The sequence below is a fragment of the Ricinus communis genome, chromosome 7, assembly GCF_019578655.1.
Source record: "Ricinus communis isolate WT05 ecotype wild-type chromosome 7, ASM1957865v1, whole genome shotgun sequence".
In the NCBI taxonomy this organism is placed as follows: Eukaryota; Viridiplantae; Streptophyta; class Magnoliopsida; order Malpighiales; family Euphorbiaceae; genus Ricinus; species Ricinus communis.
The window spans coordinates 4,990,883-5,002,539 of record NC_063262.1 but is presented as its reverse complement, the minus strand read 5'-3'; the positions used below and the strand labels follow the sequence as shown (position 1 = coordinate 5,002,539).

Here is an 11,657-nt window from a genome sequence, read left to right as displayed (position 1 = left end):
ATTTTATTTTCTCTTTTTGTCTTTCTTTTAAATGAAATAAATTATTTTATGAATTTTAACCAAAGACAATGTAAATTTTTATTTTCTTTCTAGAAAGATTTAATGTCAAGGCATTAATGAATATTAATGATCTCATTGGAAATTTTTAAATTAAATGATTTAGTCCATTAAATTTAATTTCAAATTATAATATTTATAAAAAATATAAATATATTAATTTCTTACGTGACTAGTAATTTTTTAGAATTATATGTTAATTAGTGCATGAACAGTTATAAGAAACTTCAAATTGAACATTTAATTTCAAGAGTTATTAGTTAATATTATGATTAAAGATGCTCCTTTTGAATACTTAAAAATAAATTTTATTTTAATTTTAAATTTCATATGGTGTATCAATTTTTTTTTGTTTTATCTCCTTAAAAATTAGAGATTTCACATGTGTGGTATTATAAAATATGGGTTTTTTTTTTCTTCTACATAGGTATTTTAGTTTTTTTATATTAAAATATAAAAATATTGTAAGAAAATATAATAATTAGTTAATAATATATCAACATGTATAAATCCTAACACATTTTTTCATGTGTCATTAGTTTGACAAATAATTTTTTTATATTTATATTTATTTTTAACATGTGATATTCATATATTAATTTATTAAATAATAAGTTATTTTTCTAATTAAATAATAATTTTAATCTTATAAAAAATCTTTTAATAATATTTAAATTCTTATATAATTAATAAATTAGTTTTTAATTATATATAATAATTATTAATTTTGGAAAATATTATAAGAATTATATACATATAAATCTAATTTTTTAATAGAAAAAGTTTTCAATTTTTTATATATTTATTTTATATTATTATTTATGATCAAAATGATGACTGAATATATATATAATAAAATATTTATGTAAATATATATTTATAAAATTTATAATTATAAAGAAGTAATAATTTAATAAAAGTTTTAATATTTTTTAAAATTTTATATTTGATTTTATTGATAATGATGCAAACTATTTTTTAAATATATTAATATTTTATTATATTATATAAATAAATTTTAATAAAATTAAATAATATTACATAAAGATAAGACATGATATAATATTAATTTTTTAAAATATATAAAAATATTATATGAACTATTGCTTGCTTAGTGTGAAAACCAATCAAACAGAAACTAATAAATAGAATTATTTTCTGTTTTAAAATGTTAAATTATTCAATTCGACTGTAGAAACAGAAACACAAACGAAGTCAAATTTCCTTCTTCGAAACCCAGCCAACAGTCAAAACGGCCATCACCGTCTCGTCAATCTTCTCGCCGAAATGGCTCGGACCTCGACTAATGATTCTTCTTCGGATCCTTCTTGGTTCACTCCCAAAAGGTACACCAGTTTCTGCGATTACGTCCCCGTTTTCTGTTTATTTCATTTTTAATTCCCTTATGAAATAAAAAATGTGTTATAACTGAATTAATTTATTTAGTTATTTAATTTCAGGTTGCTGATGCTATTTTGTGTGATAAATATGATAAACTACGTGGATCGAGGTGCAATAGCAAGCAATGGAGTTAATGGAAGTATTAGAACTTGTGATGAGAAAGGAATTTGCAATTCCGGTAGTGGAATTCAGTTAAGATCTTTTTTCTTTTTTTCTAATGTGTAAAAGAAGCATAACTACCCTGATCGTACCAACGTGCTTAGCTGTATAATTAATTTACTAGATTGTATTTTTGGTTTCAGGGGAGATTTTAACTTGAACAATTTCCAGGATGGTGTTTTATCTTCTGCATTTATGGTTGGACTTCTTTTGGCTTCTCCAATTTTTGCTTCCTTAGCAAAGAGGTGATAAATTCTAAGGCCACATTTGTTGCTCTTCCCAATTGGGAATAGAATCGTATATTGGAATGAGATTCCAGGTTTTTATCTGGTACTTTATATATGAATTGTTACGAATTTTGGTGAAAATAATATCTATTTTGGACCAGATAGGGCCATTCATATTAGCATGCAACACTGTGATGTCTGGTTGTTAGTTACCTTGGTAGATGCATAGAAATGCAATAAGCCAGTAGTATCTTTCTTAAAAATATATCTGAAATCATTAAACCATCTTAGAAGTTGTCTTGTTTTGTGATTCTGTTTGCAGTTTAATGGAGGGCTAACCTTGGAGCAGTATAGAAAGCAGACATAATTTTCTTTTTTCCTTTGTGTATCTATATTTAGATGGGTGTACTTTTCAGTTGTTAGCTACCTGTTTTTGGTTTACGAGTTCTTCTATATTATTGCCTTGCAGTCATAATCCTTTTAGGCTGATTGGAGTTGGATTATCTGTTTGGACATTTGCGGCAGCTGGATGTGGTAGTTCTTTTGACTTTTGGTCTATTGCAATTTGCCGCATGTAAGTACAAAATGTTTGTGCAGTAAAACAGCTTGTTTTTCTTCAATTATACTATTCTCTTATAAGCAGTTAGTTGCTGTGTGGATATTGCTCTTTTAGGTTGGTTGGCGTTGGTGAGGCTTCTTTCATTAGTCTTGCTGCTCCATTTATAGACGACAATGCCCCTGCTGCTCAGGTTTTCTTTTTTGTTTCTTTTATCCGGATAAGAAGTTTTGGAAAAGCTTAACTTGATATTCGTTGTTGTTAATTGTGTACTGTTACTTAATTCTTTCTTGTGGATTCAGAAAACAGCCTGGCTTGCCACATTTTACATGTGCATACCAACTGGAGTTGCATTGGGTTATGTTTATGGTGGCTTTGTAAGTTTTCATACGAGGCACTTGTTTTCATCTTTATGTCAAGCAGAAACTCTTGTTAATTTAAAGACAACCTGTTATTATCTTAATTTTTAAGGTACAAAATTGTTTTATTGTCAGCAGAAATACCCTGCAATTTCTCAATTATTCTGTTGGAGTTTGTGTTGATTGTTATCTTCTGCATTATGTCATTATTTAGGTAGGGAGTAGTTTTAACTGGCGCTATGCATTTTGGGGAGAGGCACTTCTGATGCTTCCATTTGCTGTTTTGGGATTTGCCATGAAACCTTTGCAGCTTAAAGGTGAAATTTTTGTGATTTATCATCATCACTTTAAAAGTATGATTTCATCTATTATAGTCTTTGAACTTTTGGCCCTCTATGGAACTCCACTCTAACTACAGGTTTTGCTCCTGCTGAATCAAAGAAGGCATTGACATCATCAATTGAAGCAAATGCATCTATAACTGAAGGTTCAACCTCATTTTTCTTTTTTGTTGTAAAATTGTAATTATTCAATATTTGCTGCATTTGGCCTTTGCTGGTATGATCTTATGTATAAAAGTGATCCATTATTTAGAAAAGATCTTAGGGTAGACTAGCGGCCTTCAATGTTAGGCTTATAAAAGAACTCTTATGTTGTTGAACACAAGATACTGATTGGTATGAAAAGCCTTCTTATAGCCTACAAGCATGAAATTATGTTAGATACAAATAAAAGCATGCATGCATCTTGAATGGAGTCCGTTTACCCAGTTACTGGAACTGTTTGAGTTACAGATCGTGTACATTTATTTTCTATTCACTCTGATTTGCTTCATGCCTCCACTGGATCCATATCATTACCTTTTCTCCGCTTTTCAAATAAGATTTATTCCAGTGGAAGTGAAATCAATTTTGGCAAATCATTCTGCCTCACTGCCAAATAAGATGCACTCGATGAGTTGGTTGAACTTTTGGTATTCTGGATGAATTTTTTTTTTATTTTGTAAATTGCATATTCTACTTGTGAGCTCGGTTGTGTATAGTGACTGTCTCCCCAGGTTAGGTTGAATGTTTTTCTATTTAATTCATGCTGGAGTCACTTTTGGGGCTTGACATAGTCTATTAAATTTAATCTATTTAGACCTGAGGTTTGCTTCATAGGCGCCTTATTCTTTTCATTGCATCTATTTTCTTTGTGGTGAATGCCTGAAAAATGGCTGCTATACTGACTGTGCACTGCAATGAATGTGCTGATGGCTCTGCTCTTTAAGCTTTACGAATTTATTTCTTATGAGAAGCTCATTTGCTGCAGAGCATGCTCTTATATGCATATTGAATTTGAGCAATCAATAAGCCTGTTATTCATGGAATATACAATTCTCTTTTAATATATTTTGGAGCCTCCCTATTTCACACCGTGAATATTAATTACATGTACCTCCCTATTTCACACCGTGAATATTAATTACATGTAGTGGTTTAGATGTGGATAGAAGAGAGTTTTTAGCATACAGGCCACCAATGTGGTCAAGCGATGCATAATGCCACCTACATACAGGACGATTAAGTCCTTTTTGCTAGTTAACTTTATTAAATTCATGCTGTAGTAACACTGTTGCTGAATCTTCTTGTCTCTGGATTATTGCAAGTTAGGATTTCCAGATCTTACTGAAACTAGCTGATTTTTGTATGTGGCCTAGTTTTTTTTCTTATTCTTTGAAGCATTGGAATTATTATGTTACTTTTTTAACGGGTCTTTCCTTGTTGATTATGTTGACCATAAAGCAACGTTTGGTTCTTCTTGATCTAAATTTTGATTTAATTGTGACAGATAATGGTAATGAGGATATCAGTAGTCGAGCATTTAAAGCTTCAAAGTGAGTGGCTCTTGTTTTTCTTACTATCTATCAGCTTTTGCATAATGAATGAACTCATAATTTCTTAAAATTGAATCGAAATTTGTGCCAGGCAAGGGACCTAGCTTAGTAACAAATCAAAAACCAGGCCAATGTCAAATCCAAACAAATTAAAAGCTGTGCAAAAAAAAATGGGATTATAAAAATGACTGGCTACTTGTTTCTTTTTCCGGGGATGAGGGGGTAATACATTTACTGTATAAATTAGTATTTAGATAGAGAGAAGTTACTGATTTGAGGATCCTTCCCTAAGCCAGCAGCTCAAGCAAACATATGAACTTACTGATTAGGATTCAAGTCTCTAATCCTTGACTGGTTAACATGCATAATGTCTATAAAAGTAAGACTTAAATCTTGAATTCCAGTGCCTTATACAGTAGCCAAAATGCAGATAAAATCTTTAAGTAATGTGCACATTGGATTAGGTGCAAAGAATATACCTTTTGTATTTAGTATGTTGAGACTCAGTGATCATTATACCCAAATCTTTTGTTAACACATTAAAGAAAGTAATGTCAACAATGTGGACTATGGAATTGTAGGGTAGGCAGGTTAGTTGCCTGTTGAGGTGTATCCTTTTTTGCAAAGTTTCCTTGAGGGAGTAGAGAGTTTCTGTGGCCTTTTGATTTACTAGTAATCTGTTGGATGATGATGATTTGTGATTTGTTGAACTATATTTTACACATCCTTGCATATTCAATGCAAAATGGGAGAATGCACCATTAAACACAGTACCAATCATTTTTCTAGTTTTGATTGTCACTCTTATTCTAAGTGGCAGGTTGAAGGGTGAATTTACAATCTTACATCAGTTATCACAATTTTCAAAGGATATGAAAGTGCTTTTGGTTGACAAAGTTTATGTTGTTAATGTTCTAGGTGCTTTTTCTTTCCTTATCCTTTGTGCTTTGATAACTAAATATTTATCCAATGCTTTGCTTTCTGTTCTCATGTATGTTTTTACTTATATATTCAACAGAGTTTCAACATGTGATTGAGCTGATTATTTTCAGACTAAATTATTAATTAATTGTCAGGTTACATATCATACAACTTTGTCATTGGAGCATACTCATATTGGGGACCAAAAGCGGGTTATAATATTTATCATATGGTACTGTTGTCTGCAAATTCTCTCTCTTTTCTTCTTCTAATATATTTTGTATTTGTTGTTGCAAGTCCGTCGATTATTTAACTCATTGATGCTCTGTGGTGTTGGTGATGCTGATCGATTTTGGTAGCTTTTGATAGAGTAATGCGGACATGTTGTTTGGAGGGGTTACAATTATTTGTGGAATTTTAGGCACCTTAGCTGGAGGCTTCATACTAGATCGCATGAATGCTACAATCTCTAATGCTTTTAAGGTGAGTATGCACACATGACTTCTCCTTTAGCATATTTCTTATGACAGGTATAATTCCTTTATCTCAAATCCAATCTAAGCCTGCACTTGTAAACTTCATTCAAGTAATTCAAGCTAAAAACAATATCCAAATTGCTTTAGTTCAAATCCTTTGTTCAAACTTTCAAAGGCAACCTAAATCCTTTGTTTGAAAAGGATGGAAAGTGGGAGTATTGAATATGGGAGGAGGGAAATGAGGAAATATTCTCACTTTCTCTTGGGAGAAGGAAAGTGGGAGGAATAAAAATTAGGATAAAAATAAGTAATGGCCCCACATAATTTTCTCTTTAATTTTGAAGTGAAAATGGGTGAAACATGAACAAAAAGCCGAGCCAACTATGCCGTCGCTTTGATAAGTTTTCTAAGAGAGAAAAAACAAAGGATAAAAAATTTGAACTTATTATAATCTTTCTTTCCTCCTATTTTTTCCTCTCTTCCAACCAAGAGAATTTTCCTTCCCTGAAGTTAATTATTACTAATGCTATATATTCTTTTAAGTTCCATTTCATCAACTGTAGTAATTGCATAGGCTTAAAACAAGGTTTGTATTGCTTCAATTCAAATCCTTTATTTAATAATAAAAAAAGTTATTTGTTATTGTTTAATCCCATAACAATGGCTATATTCCTTAATTCTGTTCCATTAACTGTATTGCATATCCTCCTCTCTTTTACAACCTTTCCTTTTACTAAAAGTTAAAAGGATTAGTTAGGATGTGTATTTTTTTTAATTACATTAAAAACCTTCTTGAATTTTTACTTCACTAACTACAACCCCCTTCTATCCAAAGCCAATGTAGTCAAGGACTAAATTGATAAGGAATAATAAAAATTGACCCTTCCACTTGTTATCAAGTCAAGCACGTCCAAAATTAATTTTTATTTTATGAAATTAGAATAATCTTTTTCAGCATAAGTTAATTTTAATTATTATTTAATTTTCTTACTTGCTCTTTTTTAGGACAATTTAATCCTAGCAAAATATAAACATTTTAAATTACTTATATTTAGAGCAACATTATTGATTTGCTATATAACTTAACTTTAAATTGTTAAAATAATAAACTTTATAAAAGAATAACTTAACCATTTTAAATTTTGTTTTTAAAGAAGTAAAAAATTATGACAAACTAATAGAAAAATGCAACATTTTTCATTCATAGCTATTATGAGTTTCTCAAACATTCATTGAAATAATAGTAAATATATTATTTTAAACTCATAAATTCTTTAAAATTAAAAAAAATATTCTTACAAAATTAATATTATAGTATAAATTTGTGTTTCTCAAAAGCACTTAAATTTTCTATTTAAAGTAAAATATAATAAATATTTCTTCTTAAAAAGAAATTATTATTATTATTATTATTATGGTGAGGCATTAGGATTAAACTGAAGGAGGTACTAATACTATGACTAAAAACTCAAAAGGGTCTTAATGTACTAAAAGAATAAATTTTTTTGACTATTATAATAGGCCTAACCTGAGGGAGCAAATAATAATTAACCCAAAATAAAATTAAACAAAACTCATTGACAAATCAAAAATTTCAGGTAAAAGAATTTAGTATACATTCTTAGGAGTTTTTGTAAGGAGAAGAGTTCTTTTAGCCTTCGCATATCTTACCTGGTTTGGCAGAGTGATTCACTTTATTTTTTCACTTTTCATGTGAGTTCTTGAAGAAGTTTATTGATTTGTCAATTTGCATGCGCTACTTTTTTGTTATGCATTGTCCTATAAGGTCCTTTTTCTGCTTTTAATGCAGCTTCTCTCTGGAGCAACATTTCTTGGTGCAATTTTTTGTTTCAGTGCCTTCTGTCTGAAGAACTTGTATGGTTTCATAATCCTGTTTTCCGTGGGTGAACTACTTGTCTTTGCTACACAGGTACTTTTGTTATCCAATGAACTAGGGAAAAAAGATAGGTGTTTCAACTTTTAAATCATGCTTGTTGTGAGCTAGCTTCCATTTTGTATCTGCCTATGAACAGTAGAAGGTTGAAGCTATCATGAGATATCTTGTCAATGGTGTTTGGTGTCAGATGGATTTGATCTCCAATCACGAAAATACCTAAAATCTGGTTGAATTTCCACTGCTGAACAAAATGATGATAAGTAACCATCTATATTTATATAGGCTGATTTGATGGTTGGTATGATGTCAGACTTATAGGCTGTCAGTGTTAACTATAATAACTGTTCTTCTCCTCAGTAATTAGTACATGCTATCTTGTGCCGGTGGTTGAGGCATTGAATTTCTTAAATTGTAAACTCATCTACATTACTGCTTGCTTTATTGTATAAGCCTCAATATATTGGCATTGTGTTGATAATGAGATATAGTATCTAGGTTTTTCATTCTTCCATTATTTTGAAAGTTAATTTAAATATTTAGTTGTGCAATGGAGTGTGATTTTCTAAAACAGTTATACTTTCAGTCCTTAGTAGATCTTTTTGTCTTCTCGTTGTTAACACAAGTTTATGCCATGCGGGTTAAACTTTTGGCTCTTTCTTTATGGAACTTCTTGCAATTTAAAATGATTTATGAGCAATTAGTTTCTGTAAAGTCTGTTGGTTTGAAATTTCTTTAGGGTCTCATGATTCACATACATCAAGCCTATCTTGTGCTTTGAAGTAACATGTTCTGGGTTTATGTCTAGCAAATGTTTCCATTTTTGTTTGTTTGCAGCATCCTTTATCCTTGAGGAGTCACTTTTTCTTGCTTTTTGTTTGTAGCATAACAATGTTTTTTTTTTTATGTTTGCTTGCTTTCTAGTTTGTAGCAAATATTCAAGTTCCTTAGTGAATGCGGTGATCTATCATAGAAAGCAGCTGCCATATTCTACTTTGTAGATATATTAACAACAGTATAATGTTCCTTTTGCAGGCTCCAGTTAATTATGTGTGTCTTCACTGTGTCAAACCTGGTTTGAGACCATTATCTATGGCTATCTCAACTGTATCAATCCACATATTTGGTGATGTGCCTTCTTCACCCCTTGTTGGGGTCCTCCAGGTGTGCTTCTGAATCCCCTTCAATCATATTTTACAAGCTAAAAGTAATTTTTGAGTTGTTGTGATCATGCATAAATAATGTGATAAGCTTCTGTTAAAAGATATGTGTAAGCATAGTACAGATAGATAGACTGATTGTTTCTCAAAAGTGAAGGTCTAATGCTCATAATATGAACTTTAGATCTTTTTGCCTTCTACTTATTTTTTCTGGTTAGAAATACTTCCTATCATTCATTTTGTGCAAGATTATTAGTGGTCACTTCTAGGTAGGCACTAATGCTTTATCATTTCAGCTTTAGGAGTTTTTGCCTTTAGGTAATGTGCTTTTAAGTTAGTTACCTTACCACGTATTATTTATACATGTGCCCAATATTTTATTTTGGTTTGCCTGCATGGCCTCCATATATTATCTTTTTCTTACAAGAAAATGGAGTTCTGTTTTGTCAGAATTTTCTTGACATTTTCAAATCCCATACAGGATCACATCAACAATTGGAGGGAAACATCACTTATTCTGACAGCTGTTCTCTTTATTGCTGCTGGAATATGGTTTGTTGGTAAGTAAGAAAATGAAATGTCTACTTAATAGATCCACTAGTCATCTTTTGTTCGCTCCTTTGTTTTCAATCCTTCAAAGTCTACATCATAGTTCCTCTTGAAACCCATTAGGTTCACTATATAATCTGGTTCTCTTTTTTCTTCACTAGAGAAATAGTTGCTTGAGGAAACTATCTCACCTTATTTATAGACAATAGCCAAATGAAAATTTTCAGTCTATTATGCATGTGCAAATGCAAGTTAGATAGTGAAATACCTAGGAGAATACAAGAAGGCATGGTGGGTTCTTGCAAGGAAATTGAAGTCAGTTGGGTTTTTCATGGCGATTCTAATGAATCATACTTATTCTACAGCTTTACCTACCAAACAAGGATGGACAGTTACAAATTTCTCTCAGCAGGATATATGCTTTTATTGTTTCTTTAACTAGGAAGTTAATGAGTGAAATGGCGACAGGTAGGGTATTTTAGGGTACTTGATTCTATCCGGCCCTAATAGCAAAGTATAGATAGAGTTTAATAAGGTTTTGGACATGTACAGGTAGTAAAGTTAGTGCTAGTGACGGGTCCATGTCGATATACTCAAATAGCCATTATCTGAACTCGCATATAAAAATCTGTTTATGTTAATATCATTAGTATAATTTATATTTCTTGATTTATTTATGGCATGATCGTAAAAAGCGGAGTCTAGGGCTGACCTTTCCCTCTCAATCTTAGCCTGCTGAAGAGGAGTTATTCCCTGAAGTCGAGGCTGGACTAACATATTAAGTTCATCTTGTTCCTTCACATTGCCTAACCCTCGGGAAACTCAAGTAACTCATCCTCATCAGCCCGAAATAACAAATCCGAATGCCTATCTTTAGCCAAATCATAACATATTTATAGAGTTTTTAGAATTTATTTAAAATATATCGATTTATGATTTCTTTGTGTATTTATGTGGTATGTGTTTATATTAGTATCTTATCATATCAAAGTTTTCTGAAGGAAAAAGAGTTGATAAACAGGAGTGGGACGAATATGGGTAATATGCGAGTATTTCTAGTAGGGTTTTTGATGGGTATGTGTAGGAATGTAGAATCCTACTGATAATCAATTTTTCAATGGGTAAGTGTAGTGGTAGAGCTTAATGGGAGGGTACCCTACCAATTGTCATCTCATAAGTTATATCTACATGGCACCCATATTGAAGAGCATGGAATGCATTAAAGAATCTCAATTTAATTGGTTAATTCCCTCATCCTGTTATTTCTCCTTCTTCAGATTTTAACAGGGTGAATTGACTTGAAAATGTCAGATATAAGCTGGACACAATATTCAGACATGCCTAATTAGAATAAGGCCTTATATTCATCTGACATCAACCCCACTTAGAAAGTCTTTTCCTACTCCTGTGCCTTGAGTTATAAGAACTAGTAGTAAGCACAATTTGTAATTAGTTAACGGAGGCTTTCATGTACAGTTTGAAATGCTTTTTCTGTTTTCAGTTAATTGGAGCTCAATATCTTATTGAATCACTTGTGTGCTTGGCAGGGGTCTTTCTCAAGGGTGTTGACATGTCTAATGAGGATGGAGAAAATCAAATCTCCGCAAATGCAAAAGGCAGCATGGAGCCATTGCTTGAAGAGAACCGGACTGAGATGGCAGACATTTTAAATGAAGCTTAAATGTTCAAAATCCAATATTTTCGGCTACAGAGCATTTCGGAAATGCTTCCAACTTGTTTGCATCATCCCACATGTATTGCAAAGTTCAAATGTCACTTTGTATAAAGTCTCAAACACTAATGTACATATTTATCAAAAAAGAAAGGATTGTCAATTCTTGTGCAAAATATTATTCATATATCTTATTTACAGTGAAAAAGAATTTTCAGGTTATTGGACCACAGGAATGCTTTTGTGAATTTGGTGGACCCACGAGCCTCTTTTCAAGTTAGAAGATTGGCAATTGGAGCTAGTCTTTCATTGCTCAACTCTTGACAGAGTTTCAGGGTACCCTGTTTAGT

General features: G+C 31.4%; 1 protein-coding gene across 2 annotated transcripts; it reads left to right on the top strand.

The window, feature by feature from the left end:
* Nucleotides 1–1,211: 1,211 nt before the first annotated feature.
* Nucleotides 1,212–11,537, top strand: LOC8288723 (probable sphingolipid transporter spinster homolog 2). 2 transcript variants are annotated; one of them, XM_002528862.4, is made up of 16 exons: nt 1,212–1,403; nt 1,518–1,649; nt 1,761–1,862; nt 2,314–2,418; nt 2,518–2,593; nt 2,703–2,777; nt 2,974–3,076; nt 3,178–3,246; nt 4,590–4,635; nt 5,456–5,553; nt 5,712–5,788; nt 5,926–6,039; nt 7,843–7,962; nt 8,962–9,090; nt 9,568–9,646; nt 11,183–11,537. In XM_002528862.4, the coding sequence occupies exons 1-16, from the start codon at nt 1,345–1,347 to the stop codon at nt 11,314–11,316; spliced, it is 1,518 nt and encodes a 505-aa protein (XP_002528908.2). In that variant the 5' UTR covers nt 1,212–1,344; the 3' UTR covers nt 11,317–11,537. The 2 variants fall into 2 exon arrangements, with proteins under 2 accessions (XP_002528908.2, XP_048232749.1); XM_048376792.1 differs by having other exon boundaries at nt 1,241–1,403; nt 1,504–1,649.
* Nucleotides 11,538–11,657: the final 120 nt, after the last annotated feature.